At 51.4% G+C, this 16,125-nt stretch overlaps 1 protein-coding gene across 5 annotated transcripts; it reads right to left on the bottom strand.

Moving 5' to 3' along the window:
- Positions 1-6,510: 6,510 nt before the first annotated feature.
- On the bottom strand, positions 6,511-15,585 carry FAM50A (family with sequence similarity 50 member A). 5 transcript variants are annotated; one of them, XR_005063156.2, is made up of 17 exons: positions 15,391-15,585; positions 14,086-14,170; positions 13,895-13,994; positions 13,490-13,635; positions 11,282-11,358; positions 11,131-11,197; positions 10,966-11,027; positions 10,626-10,702; positions 10,208-10,262; positions 10,031-10,079; positions 9,861-9,931; positions 9,645-9,755; positions 9,398-9,513; positions 8,209-8,329; positions 7,737-7,992; positions 6,935-7,042; positions 6,511-6,767 (listed from the first exon to the last, which is right to left on the bottom strand). XR_005063156.2 is itself a non-coding variant. In XM_017666418.3 (13 exons), exons 1-13 carry the CDS (start codon positions 15,499-15,501, stop codon positions 9,505-9,507), a joined length of 1,020 nt encoding a protein of 339 aa, XP_017521907.1. In that variant the 5' UTR covers positions 15,502-15,584; the 3' UTR covers positions 9,267-9,504. The 5 variants fall into 5 exon arrangements, 1 of the variants encoding a protein (XP_017521907.1); XR_005063154.2 differs by having other exon boundaries at positions 6,935-7,992; XR_005063155.2 differs by lacking the exon at positions 6,935-7,042.
- Positions 15,586-16,125: the final 540 nt, after the last annotated feature.

The following is a 16,125-nucleotide window of genomic DNA, read 5'->3' as shown; positions in this document are numbered from 1 at the left end:
ACCCCACCCGGGCGCTCGCGGGCGCGCTCGGCACCACCTGCTGCAGGTGCGGGGCGGCCGCCTCTCGACCGGTCGGGCGCACATCAGCCGAGGACTCGCGGTCCTAGCTTGGGACACTCTCCCCCTGACGGTCCGCAGCCCGGAGGGCCCGCGGCTAACACCAGCAAGGGCCCGGCGCCCGCGCTCCAGGCTGTCAGCTATTTACTCCGGGTCCCTTCCCCGGCCGGCCACCACGGCCCTAAATCCCGGGTTTTCATTCGCTTGCTTTCTTCGGTTCTTTTTGAGCAGCTTTACCGAGATATAATTCACCCATCATACAGGTCACTCCTTGAAAGTGTAACATTCAGTGACTTTTAGTATATTCACAAAGTTATGCCGCCATCCCCACTATCAAATTGCAGAAGATTTTCATCAACCCCCTAGGGAACCACCACACCCACTAGCCGTGGTTCTCCAGTCTCCCTTCTCCCACCTACTAGCACCCACTGCTCTCTTTCTGACTATGGGTTTGCCTGTTCCGTACATCTCATATAAATGGATTCATCCAATGTGCATGTACATTTTGCATCTGGGTTCTTTCATTTACCATCATGTTTTCAAGGTTCATATTGTAGCACGGATCAGGACTTCCTTTCTTTTTAGGGCCAAATATCATTCCATTATATGGATCTATCACATTTTATTTACCCATCATCAACAAGTGGACATTTGGATTGTTTCCATCTTTCTGCTGCTGTGAATAATGCTGCTAGGAATATTCATGTACAAGTTTTTGTGTGAACACATTTCCATTTACCTTACACCCTTAAGTGAAATTGCTGGGTCACATGATAGCTCCATTTTAAAGATTTTTAGAAAAATGGCCAAACTGCTTTCCATTTGGCATTCCCATCAGCAGTGGATGAAGGCTCCAATTTCTTCACATCCTCACCAACATTTTTTTTTTGGTATTATTAATGAACAATTACATGAGCAACATTGTGGTTACTAGACTCCCCCCATCAAAGTCCTCACCACATACCCCATTATAGTCGCTGTCCATCAGCGTAGTAAGATGCCATAGAATCACTACTTGCCTTCTCTGTGCTATACTGCCTTCCCCGTGCCACCCCTACATTATGTGTGCTAATCGTAATGCCCCTTTTCCCCCTTCTCCCTTCTCCCTCCCTTCCCACCCATCCTCCCCAGTCCCTTTCCCTTTGGTAACTGTGAGTCCATTCTTGGGTTCTGTGATTCTGCTGCTGTTTTGTTCCTTCAGTTTCTTCCTTGTTCTTAATACTCCACAGATGAGGGAAATCATTTGGTGCTTGTCTTTCTCTGCCTGGCTTATTTCACTGAGCATAATACCCTCCAGCTCCATCCATGTTGTCTCACCAACACTTTTTATTATCTGACTTTTTTGTTTCTAGTCATCCTAGTGGGTATGAAATATCTTGTTTTGATTTGCATTTCCCCAGTGACAAATGATGTTGAGCATCTTTTCATGAGTTTGTTGGTGTATCTTCTTTGATCTACAAAGAAATCTGAAATGTATTCAAGTTATTTGCCTATTTTTTTAATTGGGTTTTTGTTTTGTTGTTGAGTTGTAAGAGTTCTTTATAAATTCTGGATATTAATCCTTTATATATATGATATGCAAATATTTCCTCTCATTCTCTGGGTTCTCTTCACTTTCTTGATGGTGTACTCGGATACACAAAAGTTCTAAATTTTGATGATGTAAATTTATCTTTCTTTTGTTGTGATTTTGTTGTCATATCTAAGAAAATATTGCTTAATCTAAGGTCACAAAGATTTATCTCTATGTTTTACTCTAAGAGTTTTGCAGTTTTCACTCTTAAACTTAGGTCTCTGACCCATTTTGGGTTAATTTTTGGATATGATGCGAGACTGTGGTCCAACTTCATTCTTTTGCATGTGTTGTCCCAGTTATCTCAGCACCATCTGTTGAGAAGACTATTCTTTCCCCATTGAATGCTCTTGGAAAGCTCATTAAAAATCAATTGACAGTGGATATATGGGTTTATTTCCAGACTTTCAATTCTGTTTCACTGACCTATATGTCTATCCTATGCTAATATTGTCTTGATCATGGTAGTTTTGTAGTAAGTTTTGAAACTGGGAATTGTGAGTCCTCCAAATTGTTCTTCTGTTTTAAGAGTGTTCTGGCTATTCAGGGTCCCTTGAATTTCCACATGAATTTAGGATGAGCTCATTAATTTCTGCAAAGAAGTCAATGGGAGTTTAATAGAGACTGAATTGAATCTATAGATCAATTTGGGGAGTGTTGTCATTCAACAGATCAAGTCTTTCCATCCATGAACATGGATGTTGTGATGATTAATTTTATGTTTATTAATTTCAGCTTGGCTAGGCTATAGGCCCCCCCACATTTATTACTCAAACACTCATCTAGGTATTGCTGTGAGGGTACTTTTTAGATGTGGTCAAACTCTACAATTGGTTGATTTTAACCAAAAATTATCCTCCATACTCTAGGTGGGTCCCATCCACTAAAGGAAAGGCCTTAAAATTCTGCCTCAAGACTGTAATGTAGAAATCTTGCCTGAGTCTCCAGTTTGTTGGCCTGCCAACTTGCCAATCCCGACGATCACAGGTGCTACTTCCTCAAAATAAATTGTGTGTGTGTGTGTGTGTGTGTGTGTGTGTGTGTGTGTGTGTGTGTGTCCTGTTCTGTTTCTCTGGAGAATCCCGGCTAAACAGATGTCTTTCAATTTATTTAGGTGTTCTTTAATTTCTTTCAATGATATTTTGTAGTTTTTAGTGTACAAGACTTGCACTTCTTTTGTTTAGTTTATTCCTAAGTATTTTATTCTTTTTGATGCTATTTGTAAATGGAATTGTTTTCTTTTAATTTCATTTTGGATTGTCCATTGCTGTGTAGGAAAATACAATTGATTTTTGTACATCAACCTTATATGCTGCCACCTTGCTGAACTTATTAGCTCTAATAGTGTTTTAGCAAATTTCTTAATATTTTGCACATACAAGATCATGTCATCTAATAATAATGATGGTTTTACTTTTTCCTTTCCAATTTGGATGGCTTTTATTTGATTTTGTTGCCAGTTGCCCTGGCTAGACCCCCCAGTCAAATGTTGGATAGAAGTAGGTGCTTGCTTTTTAATCTTATAATTTGAAATTATTTCAGACTTACAGAAAAGCTGCAGGAATAGTACAGATAGCTCCCATGTACCCTTAACACAGATTCACCAATAGTTCATATTTTGCCCCATTCGCTTTCTCATGTTCAAGTTCTCTTGCTCTCTTTCTCATGCATGTATACACATATATTATATATATTTACGATACACAAAGATAATGCTTCTGAACTATTTCAAAGAAAGTTGCATACACCTTGCTCTTTTATCCCTAAATACTCCACTCTGTACTTCATAACCACAGTATAATGCCTACAGCCACTTACATAACCATAAGATAACTATCAACATCAGAAATGTTAATGTTATTACAATAATATTATTTAAATCTAAGATCTTATGCAGATCTCACCAATTGTCCCCCTAATGTCCTTTGCAGCTTTGTTCTTTCTGATCCAGGATCCAGTCTAGGATCCCATGTTGCATTTAGTTGTCACATCTCTTTAGTTCCCTATAATCTGGAACATTCCTCGGCTTTTCTTGGTATTTCATGACATGGACATTTTTGAAGAGTGCCCGCCAGGTATTTGGTAGACTCTCCGCCAGTCTGGGTTTTGTCAGATGTTTTCTCATGAACAGATGGAGGCAGCGCGGTATTGGGAGGATCCCACACCCTCTGGCTCTGGCCTCCCCTCAGGAAGCATGTTGTCCATTTGTCCCCTCACTGTGATGTTCACTTCAGGTTGGTTAAGATAGTAACTGCCAGTTTCTCAAGTGGACAGTTACTACTTTTCCCTTTGTAACTAAAAAGCAGTTTGTAGGAAGATACTGTCAAACTAGATGAATATTCATCAAAATGTCACCCAATCATTGAGAATTCTTGCGTTAATGAATGATGACTCTGATGGGTGCCAAAGAGTGATTGTTTCTCCCTCCATGATCCTCCTGCCTTCATTTGTTCGCATTCTACTGTCAGGAAGAGTTTCCTCTGTGTATCTACCTATGTATTCATTATCAGTATGGACTTGCGGATCTCGATTCTGTTCAATGGATTATAATCTATTATTGGTAATTATTCATTTTTATGCTCAAATTGTCTCAGTTTGGTCCCTTAAGTTGGCTCCTGTGCCCTTCTGACATGTCCCCATCATTCTTTAAGTACCTTATTATTTTTGGCAAGCCTCCTGATGTTTCTTGTATTTTCCTTGCCCCAGCCCTGGAATCAGCCATTTTTCAAAAGAACCCAGATTTCTGTTAGGGAGAGTAATATTTGGAAACCAAGATATGGGGCCAAGCTGGGCTCATTGCTACTGGGGTGTCATGTTCTTAGGCACTCGCAGCAGGCAGAGCTACGGTGTGTGTGTGTGTGTGTGTAAAATCGTAAGTGCATGCTAACACCTCCCCTTCCAATTCCATAGCAAAAGTTCTTACTCTTTCCCCAATCTATATTTGTATTTCCCTTGTCCAACAGTGGGAGACCTGGCTCCCAACAACATCAATATATTGACCCATTTGCTTGATCCTTCAGTACACAGGGGAACACCACCTCTTCCCATATCCCTACCACCTGATTCCCTCCCAGCCCCTTTAGGTGACCAATTTCATCAATTGCCTTCTTTCTTTTCTCCTTTTAAATTGAGCTTTACTGGGGGCATGATTTGCAGACAATAAAATGACCCCATTTTAGGAGTAGTTTGATGAGTTTTTACAAATGTATTGCCTATACGTATGCAATCACCTTCTGGTCAAGATACAGGCCATCTCCAGCAGCCCAGGGGGCCCTCTGAGGTCCCTTTGTAGCTGCTACCTGGTGTTGGGTGGAGGGGCCTTGGTCTCAAAGATTTTCTCCTATGCTTTTTTACATTTTTTTTTTAGTTTTAGGTTTTACTTTTAGGTCTACAAGTTCATATCAAGTTCATTTTTCTGTGTGGTCTAAATAAGGCACATGAGATCCTCGAGCAGCCATAACATAGTACCACACACTGGGGTGCTTACAAGAACAGAAATTTATCCTCTCCCAGCCTGGAGGCCAGAAGTCTGAGGCTGAGGTGTGGGCAGGGCCGAGCTTCCTCCAGCGGCTCCAGGGGAGGGTCCTTCTTCGTCTCTTCGAGCTTCTGCTGGTGGGGGGCGATTCTTGATGTTCCGTGGCTTGTAGATGGATCACTCCAGTCTCTGTTATCACGTGGCCTTCTCCCTGTGTCTATCTGTCTCTTCTTTTTAAAGGGACACCGGTCATACTGAATTAGGGCCCATCTTCCTCCAGTATGACCTCATCTTAACTCAATTCTATCAGTAAAGAACTGTCTCCACACTAGGTTCCAGTCACTGGTACTGGGGGACAGGAGTCCAAGGTATCTTTATAGGAAACACAATTCAACAATTCAACCCATAACATCAGGGCTGAAGCTCACAGACATGTGACTGCTCCAGCACCATTTCTTATACACCATAAATGTAAAGATTTACTTCCGGACTCCCAGTTCTGTGCCGTGCACCTATAGCCTATCCTTGTGGTAAACCATACTGGATCACTGTGCCTTCATGGTAGGTTTTCAAATCAGTAATGTGAGCCCTCCAGCTTTGTTCCTCTTTTTGAAAATTGTTTTGGGTATTCTAGGTCCTCTGCATTCTATATAATTTGAGGATCAGCTTGTCAGTTTCTACAGAAAAGCACGCTGGGGCTTGAGGTAGGGATTGCACTGAATTCATAGATCACTTTGGGGAGAGTTGTCATTGTGAGGAAGAATTCTAAGATGACTCCCAAGTTTCCCACCTCCTAGTGTACAAGCCTATATAACCCCATCCCCTTGAAGCAGAACAGAACCTCTGCACATGCTGGGACATCACTCCCATGGTTAGGTTAGTAATCCGCTGACTTTTGAGTTCATCAAAAGGAATCTTATCTGTGTGGGCTTGACCTAAATGGGTGAGCCGTTAACCCAGACTGGACCCTTCCTGAAGCAGAGATTTGAAGCATGAGAGGGGCTATGGAGGGCAGAAGGTGGCAAGAAGCCTCAAGGGTCCTCTAGGAGCTGAGACCCTAGCCAACAGCCAACAAGAGAACAGGGACCTGCGCCCTACAGTCATGAGAAACTGAATTCTACCAAAACCACGTGAGGTTGGGAGAGGGCCCCAGGCTCAGATGAGAGGAGAGCTGGCCAATGTTGATTGCAGCCTTGTAGGACACGGAGCAAATGACCCAGTTACATTATGCCTGCACTTCTGACCTGCAGAAACTGTCAAGTATATAATGAGTATTATTTTTCTTACTACATTGATGGACAGTGACTGCACTGGGGTTTGGGGGGGACTTGATAATATGGGTAAATGTAGTAACCACATTGTTTTTTCATGTGAAACCTTCATAAGAGTGTATAGCAACAATACCTTAATAAAAAAATTTTTTTTAATATAAATAAATAATAAATGGGTATTGTTTTAAGCTACTGAGTTTTCATTACTTTGTTACATGGCAATACAAACCTAATACAGTCATCCTCTTTAATTATATGATTACATTTATGTGAACCTTCCCCTATAGGAGCTGCAGGGGTGGGGCACAGGGCCTCTCTTTGAGGTGACGAGGATGTTCTGGGAATACGCAGAGGTGATGGCCGCCCGACATCATGAGTGCACTAAATGCCACTGAAACATACATATTTAAATGGTTAATGGTTATTTTTATGTTATGTTTTCCCTCAGTTGAAAAATATTAAAAAATAAAGCCCACTGGAAGTTAGCAAATAAAGAAATGAATAACTTATAAACAGTGAATAAGTAAATAAGTAAGTAAATAAAATAAAGCCCCTTACTGAGTGACCACATGTCCCATCCCAGGTTGCATATGTTCCCTGACCAGTGAGTGGCAGTGTCCTGTGGGTGAGGCACAGGGGAGCCAGGACTCTCACCTGCTGGTGGGGCTGTAAAATGGGACAGGCCCTAGGTGAGGAAATTGCCAGTATCTGGAGAATTATGCTGCTTAAAAAAGAATGAGGAGGCTCTACATGCACGGATGTGGAGAGCCATGCAGGATATTCCAACATATTGTTAAGTGACAAGGGCTGGACAGGTGAGGCATCTCTACGTCTGCCCTTTTGTGCTAATGTGTGAACCAGGTGAAGACTTGGCCTCTACAGAACAGTTACAGGTAAACATGAAAAGATCAGCATCCACTCCTCCTACGCACCTCCCAGGCCCTACTTCTGTGATCTTTCCTCTCTCCCTCTCCTTCCCTCCATCCAGCCCTGCTCACCTCCAACCTGTCCACTAGTGTCTTCAAACCTGCTGCTCCCTCTGCCTGGAACACCCCCCCTCCACTTCAGCCTGCTCGCTCATGTCCTGTTTCCCCATTTGTTTATATCCGCACACGGGCATAGCCACCGCCCCCCAGCCCCCAGCCAGACACACACCAGGAACGAAGCCTGGGTGAGCAACGTAGGGCCAGCTTTCCCCTCTCCATTGGATCTTTGGTGCCTAGCCTACCCCTAGCCCACACTGGTCCCTGGAAATACTGGCAACCACTCAGTGATCTCAGCGGCCCTGTGAAGTTCTCGAGCATCATCATAATCAAGGTCCCAGCAGCTCCCCAACCTCTCCTCTGAGCTCCTCACTCACGTGGATCCAGCATCCCAGGGAGAGGGCTCGTAGGCCTGGACAGCTCCCTTCTGGCAGGAGCGCGGCCTATGGCAGCAGGCAGGAACATGGGTGCCTGAGGCCACCCGGCACTGGTGGCCAAGCGGACCTTCTGCAAGAAGCTTGCTCTGCTGACCTTCTTCCAGCTCAGCTGCCAGCCCGCCACCACAGCCCTTACTTAGGACAAGGTGCTCCTCCCTTGGACTCCCAGCCCTGGTGCAGCCTTTCTGGCCCCTTGCTGCCAAAAGGAAGTAGGTATCTTTCCTTGACAGTCCCCTGGATCCTGACTCCAAAGGGTACCCTCACTGACTACCCAACCTCCCAGGGACTTAGGGCTGCTTCCAAAAACCAGGTCCTTCCCTGCCAAGCCCCAAGATCGGTCCTCAGGGAGCTTGTTTCCAGAAATTGTGGGGCCAAAGGTGGCTCCATTGAAAACCATCTGCCCTTAGGTGACCTGGCTGAGAGGGGCTCCTGGGCTTCCCCGGGAAAACCCTGCTGTTCTGGTGGCTTCTCAAAGAGGGTGGCAGGGGTCGATGCAGAAGGTCAGATGATTCCCTCTTCAGGGTTCCTGGAACCTAACAAAAGGCACATGGAGGGCCTTGGACATGCCCCCCATGTCTGGGACCTAGGGTCAGGCCCGGTGAACCCAGTTCCTGGTGTGCCCCAAGGCACTCTAGCCTACCCTGCCCTACTCCCTCATCCAAGTGACTGTGGGTGGCACTGCCTGACACACTGCCCAACAAGACACAAGGCCCTGCCCATGGGAGGGCATAGGAGTCCCTCCACGCAGCAAAGGCCGCCACCATCAGGTCTGTATGTCTGGGAGGTGGGGCCAGACCCAGAGCCTATCCCCCAGTCCCTCTGCTCAGCCATGGGGAAAGGGAAGAAGAGCAGGACCGCTTGCCTTCCTCAGCCTCCTGAAGCTGGGCCTGGGGACTGGCGGCTGAGGCGGGGCTGAGGGGTGGGAGCACCCACCCCAGGGCAGTTTCCCCCTTGGCGCCAGGACACTGACCGGTTCCCCGTGCAGTCGGGGCAGGGCTGGCTGAGGTGGGGCAGGTGAGGGGGAAGTAAGGGCTGCCCAAAGCAAGCCGGCCTCCCTCGTCAGTGCTGGGGGAGGGACGCTGCAAAAATCCCAGGGTGGGTGTGTGCAGCTGCGGTACGCACGTAGAGGGGCTGGAGCCCCAGGACAGCCATGCCCCCTACAGGTTGGGCAGCTAAGAGATACTAGAGGAGTCCAAGGGCCTGAGAGGGAGGCCTGGGGAGGAGCAGCCCGACCTGCTAGGGTCAAGACCACAATGATGGCACGCGGGAGCAGGAGGGAGGGTGGGCTGCGTGCAGAGATGTGTGGGCCTGCCCAGACCCCAGTGAGTGGCAAATGCCCCCATTCATTCTAGACTCGAGCACTGCCTGAGCTCCTTCTTCTGATATTCCAGAAGAGGCAAATCTGCCCAGACAGAAAGCAGATGTGGGGGGGGGGCTGAGTTATACACTCTCAAATGGCCAAAACAGTGATTTTTATGGTATATGAGTTTTATCTCAATAAAGAAAATTTTAAAACAGAACACAGCACAGGCACCCCAACTCTGACTTGCACTCCTTTACCATAAAAGAGAAAAGCAGAACATGACAAACAGCATCCTCACATCTCTGAACGGCAACATCAGACAGGAAAGCTCGTGGCCGGAGGCTGGAAATGCAGGGACGGGCTGGGCTGGAGCCAAGGAGCTGGGGCGGCGCAGCCAGCCTGCACTCACCGGATCTGGGGTGGGCATGAGAGTCGGGGGAAGCTGAGCTGAGCAGGTCCTCTTGCAGGGCAGGGAAGCCCACCCCCAGCCAGGCCAGCCACGGCCCCCCAGAGCCAGCTGCCCAGCCCATGTGCTCTCTCCTCACCGTGTACTTGTCCCACTTCTTCTCCGGGTCGTAGGGCTCCCAGCGACTGGCAGGGAAGATGTGCTTGTTCTTCTCATACCAGCTCCTCAGCACCACCTTGCCCGCGTGCGACTGGGGAAGGGAGAAGGGCCAAGCCCTGTGGGTCAGGGCCACGCAGGGGACCTCCCCTTCCTTCCACTTCCCCTCCCACCACCCAGGGTCCCTGCATCACTGTACCTCGTCCTTCTCCACCGTGGCGTCACTGAGCAGCCGCACATCATCATGAACATCAAAATTAAAGAGTGGCCCTGCGGGGCAGAGGAGGCCAGCCCCCCATCACACGACTGCCCTGCGATACTGGGGCAAGTTGCTGGGGAATGGGAAGGGGCTGGGCTGGTCACACTCACCGCTCTTCCCCCGCGCCTTGGTAACAATGAAGTCATAGAAGCTGTGGTGCTAGGGGCCAAGGGCAAGAAAGCAACAGCTGATGACCCGTCTTGGCCTCTCCCACCATCCGCCCACAGGCCCAGCACTCCTCCTGCTGCCTGTCTGCCCGCGACTGCAGGAGGAGAGAAGGCACTCACGTGGGGTATGATTAGGTCCTCCTTGATGTACATGAGCTGCTCCACCCCTGCTGACCTAAGGGAGAAAGGCAGGAGTGTGTGCACAGATGAGGAAGCAGCCAGCCAATGAAGCCTGGTGCCGGGGCTGGGAGGCAGTGGCCCAGAATGCTTTCGGGCAGGCTGCAAGGTCTGGCCAGGCCAGGGCTAGCACCCCACCGCCCTCCACCTCTGGGTTAAGATCTAAGGCATTCCCACCTAAGCTCTCTAAGGGGAGAGGGCTGGAAAAAGGGGCCTGACCCACTTCTCAGGGGCACAGTGCCTAGCATGCCACTTTCCTACCCAGGGAGAGGTCACCCTGGTACACTGCAAGCAGCAGCCACCCCCTGAGGTCTCTGGGAGCAGGGCTGGGACTGCAGGCCCCACGTACACACAGCCCTACCTGAGCTCACTGAAGTCTTTGCGCAGGATCTCAAGTGCTTTCTGCAGGAAATGCTGCATCGTGTTACCCTTTTTCATCTGTGTCAGTGGCCCGAGAGACGGTGTCCAGAAAACCAAAGAGTTGGGAAGGAAAGACGGAGGCCACTGCCAGGGACCCTGGAGCCCTCACTGCTCCCACAGGGGCCCGGAGCCTCTTATCTGCTCCCTTCCAGCTCCCCAGGGGCCACCAACACGAAGGGGCCTGCGGGCTCCTAAAGTCAGGATTGAAAGCTTCCCACTGGATCCAAGAAGTGTGGGCCTGAGGGGCACAAACAGCAGGGTGCAGGCCCCACACTGCCTACCTTGACTGTCCGCCGGTGCCCAGAACCATCCCAGTAACTGAAGGTGATTTCAATCTCCTCACCTACAAAGAGCAGCATTGCCACTTGGCCATCAGACCCAGGTGTCCCCACCCCTGCAGCCTCCCTGGGGCTCAGCGCCCAGCACCCCACTTGGCCAGCACTCACTCTTGATCTTCTCCTGCTTGGCTTCCCACTCTTGGCGCAGCTCTTCCCGGAGCCGATTCTCCTCCTCCTGGGAGAGGGCATGGGTAAAGGCGAGGCCCAGAGCTGTCCCGGGGGCAGGCCCACTCCCGGGCTTGGGGCAGGCTGCCTTTACCTCGCGGTCTCGGTCAGGCAAGAAGCTCGTGTCCACATCTGGGTTCTTCCCCAATTTCCTCTTCTTTGTGGTGATCTCTGGAACAAAAAGAAGCACAACGGTCAGCTGGGCTCTGGGCCCCACTGGGGCCCTCTAGACCTTTGTCACTGAGGTCTTGGCTCAAACGCCACCTCATTGGAGGCTTTCGAGACTGTCCTGGCTGGGGCGCGCCACCTTCTGCTCCCACAGTGGCTTCCGCTGCCCTCTTTGCAGCACCTATGGACACCTAAAAGGCACCCTTGCCAAGGGGCTTCCACCTTGGTCTCCACTGCCAGCAGCTGGACAGGAGGAGACTGAGGGCCTGGCTCCTGTCCCAGCAGCTTAACAAGTGAAGGCCTCATTGCACTGGAAAAACTGAAGTCCCACAGCTACTGACACTGAAGCCAGTTGGGAGAAGGGAAGGCAAGGCCACACTAAGGCTCGTTTTCCCGATCAGGACATGCCTAACTTAGAACAGTGTTCTTCCAGTTGGCCTCAGCATCCTGACCGCTCTTACAAGGTACTGAGGACTGCAGAGGGCTCCTGTCTGTGACGGTTGTAGCTATCGACATTCACCAATTTAGAAATGAAGCCCCAGAAACGTGGAAGATGCAAGAACAGCAGAGCCCGTACTCTGTTAGCTCTCTGAGCAATGATGTCATGTCAGGGGGCCTCTAGAAAACTCCACTGTACTCGTGACAGTGAGAGTGCAAAAGGCCATGCATGTCTTAGTATGATGATGAAAATGGTTTTGACCTCACCTCCCTCCCCCTAAAGCACCTTGGAGGCCCCCAGGGGCAGTCTTTTGAGAACTGAGGACCAGGGAGACAAGCCACCCCAGCCTGCCCCTGCAGAGCAGGGTTCCAGACCCTTGGCTGCATGAGAGCTTAAAGAAATCCCATGATGGCCCCCATTACCAGGCCCTCAAAACAAAACTTCCACAGGGGATAAGTGCCCGCAAATCCCTGGTGACACACAGCAAGGTTGACAGCCTTCCCCCAAACCTGCACTGTCCAAAATGGTGGCTCCTGCCACACAGACCCATGCCACAGCATGCTAATAATATTTCAGATACCAAATATTACTACATACTTAGTATTGCTAAATAGTACTGAAATTAATGTCACCTGTTTGTATTCCTGTGGCTCCTGTAACACATGAAATCCTGGGAGGCTGCTCATAGTCTCTTCCTCCTGACCGGGTAGGCCACTCCCCTCCAAGCCATCACATGGGGCCTGTCCGCACACCATGCACCGTCATCCCCTGCCTCAGTTTACCCCAGCAGCATACCCTGGTCATTTGGCTTTCTACATCCGCCCAGGGCTTCCAGCATGCCCTCCCAGCCCTCCACTGTGCCCACCCTGCTGCTCTACTTCAGAGGTACTCATCTCACGGCTCTACCCACATCCCCACCCCCGTCTCTCTGGCTACACAAGAAATTCCCCTCATCCTGAGGACCCAACTCAACTGTCTCCCTACAAGACACTTTTCCTGAGCCCTGGGCCCCAGCAAGGCACTCAGTGACCCACAGGACACCCCCAAGGAGATGGCTGGTGCCCTGATTCTATCCATCTACGCCAGGCCTGGCCTGGCCCAAGGCAGGTATGTGGCACACAGGGGCACCACACCAGTTTTGTCCTTACTCCCCAGCCTTTCCAAGTTGTTCCTGTTGCCCTTTGCTCCCTTGTCTTAGATCTGCACATAAAGAAATGTGTCAATTTACATTGAAATGAATCAGACAGATTTAACAGTTTGGTGCTCCAGTCACACAAGTCACAAGCTCAGTGGCCACCTGGCAGCACAGACACGTTCTCATCATTGTGTAAAGTCCTACCAGTCAGCCTGGTGAAGACGACCTTCTCCCCTTCTGGGTCCATCCTTCATGGCACCTATGAAGGGCAGCTTCTGGACCCTTCTTCATCAGGCACCAGCCTCGTTCTGGCAGCCTCTCGCACTGAGACCCCGCACCCATGCCCAGAGGCCACACGCCTGGCTCTGACTTGCTCTGTGACTGAAGGCAAACCCCCTACTCAGCCCTTCATCTCCTGCCCTGCCCCACCAGGTTTGGGCTCATGGACACAGTGGGCCATCAAGGCTGGGTGCTGGCTGACTGTGCTGCTTCACCCTAGAGCCGGAAACCCCAGGCACTCCTGCTGGCAGGGTCCCCCCAGTCCCCAAGCCTGCCCTCACCTTCCCTCTCCAGCTCCTCCTCGTACAGGGCCGCCTCGTCCCCCTCCTCGCCTGCCTCCCACTCTTCCTCCAGGGTGAAGGACAGGCTGGAGATCTTTCGCTCGGCCTCCTTCTTGCGGGCCTTCTCTCGCAGCTTCTCCAGTTTCCTGCCAAGGCATGGGGGCCATTATACACCACATCCCCACCCTGAGGCCCCTTGGGGGGCCCAGAGCTGCCTGTGTGCTCAGTGTAAGGCCCACACGGCACAGGCCCAAATGAGTCCTACTGCTCTGGGTCACCTCAAGCTCACAGACAGGGCTCTGATTACAACACAGGGTCACCCCTCCAAGATGCAGGCAATGCCTGACCGCTGCCAAGCCCCAGGAGCAGGTCGAGGGGAGGGCTGCATGCTGGGAGAGCACCCACAGCTGGAGCTCCTTTGACTGCTCCTTCTTGGCCAGCTGCTTCTCCCGCTCCTTCACGAGGGCCTCCTGCTTGGCCTTCATGTCATTTAGGGTCACAAGACCTGCGAGGTAAGGGGCCATGGGGGTAAAGGCCTGCACCCGAGCCAGGGAAGTAGCAGGCCTTTGGGTCCAGCAGAGGATGGTGTGCCTCACCCACAGTGCTGGACTTGAGCTCTGCCTCCACAGCATCATAGTGTGCAGAGAACTTCTTGTCAATGTTGGATTTCATTATGTTCTCCTGTTGGGGAGGGACAGCAGCAGTGAGGGCCACCTGCCACTACACTGTGGAAGTGGGAACCTGGGTTCTAGTCACAGATCTACCCCAGGACCCACCATGATGTGACCGTGAGAAAGACACATCCCCTTTCATAGGTCTACAGAAGGTTCCACAAGGCTGTGAGGGGTTCTTTCAGTGCTGAGGGACCCAGATGGGGTTGCTTCCCTGCAGCTCTGGTGCTGCTCTGGCCCCTTCCAGTCTCCCACTGAGGACCAGAGCTCCCACAGTAGCCTAGAGCCATGAGCCCTACCTGCCTTTGGCATTTTTCATACCCAGCCTTTAAGCCAATGCTCCGGAGACCCAAGCCAAAGGGTGACAGGAGGAAGTGAGGCGTGGCCTAGGCCTACTGAGCAATGCTGCTCCCTCTTGGCCTCAGAAGTTGCGAACAGCTTCCCATAAGGCTTCCTTGCTCCAGCCCAGCCCCAACCCACTTGGTACCATGAAGCTCCCTCTCTGGCCAGTGGCCTCCAAAGGAGGTGGCCAGCAGAGAAATATACCTCTGGCTGGCCAGAGAGTCCACACTGGGACAGTGGGGCCAGGGCACAAGCATGAACTGAGGCTAAGCCAGGCCTCTAAAAGTGGCTGCTTCCTGGGGTCCAGCTTCCACAGTACCTCAAGTAGGAGCCTGCTCTCCCCTCACACTGTTGAGTCCCTGGCTTTTTGGATGAGTACCCCCCAAATGCCCAAGCGGAGGACTCCTTCCTTCCTGACTGCCCATGGCCACTGGCCACTCAAGTGAACCGCTAGCACTGTGGATGCTGCAGCCTGCCTTTGTCGGGGAGCGAAGCGCTCCGGAAATGAGTCTCAGCGACTGATGATGTATTGGCCGAAGCCTTCGGGGCCTGCCCTTCCTGGCATCCACCGGACAGGGCAGAGGCCTTGCTCTCAGGGACAAGAGGCCAGGGCCTGGATGCTGTGCCCACGAAGGGTGCACCAATGCTACTAACTGGAACCATTGACTGTGGCTCCCTCCTTGTTGGAGGCTTGTCACAAGCTAGCTCGGCTTGGCCTTCTGGGCCCATTTTACAGATGAGCAGCCTGTCTCCAGCTCACTTCTGCCCGTTGCTGGAGGTCAGCCAGCAAGGGTCCCGCCCCAGCTTGCTGTCGGGGTCGCGCGGGGCCCCAGGTGTTGGGGCGGCCGGCGGCGCGCACGCTCTCGGGCGCCCTGGCCCGGTCCGCACCTCGGCAATCCGCTGTTTCATCTGCTCCATCTGCTCGCGCTGCTTCTCCCGCTTCTTCATCAGGTGCATGGCGCGGCCGGCCTCGCTCGCGGCGCCCTTGTACTGAGCCATGGCTGCGACGACGGCGGTAGCGGAGCGCCCCAGCCACAGTCTCAGCCGCGGCGGCAGCCGTGCAATCTGCTGACGCCGGCGCCGTGACGTCAGCATTAAAAGACGCGCGGGCGCCCGCCGCCCCGCCACGTGACCACCAGCCGCTCCGCCCCGCCAGCCCTGGGTCCTTTCACCTTCCCGCTTCCGGTCTCCGGCTGGCCCAGGTTCCCTCGCGAGTTTCTCAACGTTAACGCCTGGACCAGGCAGGGTCCCCAGTCCTACAGCATCCTGTTGACTCCAAGGCTAGGCCCCCAGGCCCTCCACTTCCTTGATAAAGACCCTGGCTTAAGGCCAGACCCTACCAATCCCCTTGCTGCTTCTCCCCCTGCTTCCTTAACTTTGACCCCCACCGGCCCGGGCCCAGTCCCCCGTTTCCCTAGGCCATGACCCTGGGCCTGGGTGCCCTGTCCATCTTCCCTTCCTTGACATGAAGGCAGGGATCCTGCCCCCATTCCTTTCCCACTTCAACCCCCAGGCCAGGCCAGACCTCTCTTGCCCTATTTCCCTCACACTGACCCACCCAAGGGTTGTAGTCCTGGTGCCAGCACTCACTGGGTGGCCTTGGGGAAGCCAATGTGATCTGTT

This window comes from Manis javanica, chromosome X (genome assembly GCF_040802235.1).
Source record: "Manis javanica isolate MJ-LG chromosome X, MJ_LKY, whole genome shotgun sequence".
Classification (NCBI taxonomy): Eukaryota; Metazoa; Chordata; class Mammalia; order Pholidota; family Manidae; genus Manis; species Manis javanica.
This window is presented reverse-complemented; position numbering and strand designations above follow the sequence as displayed.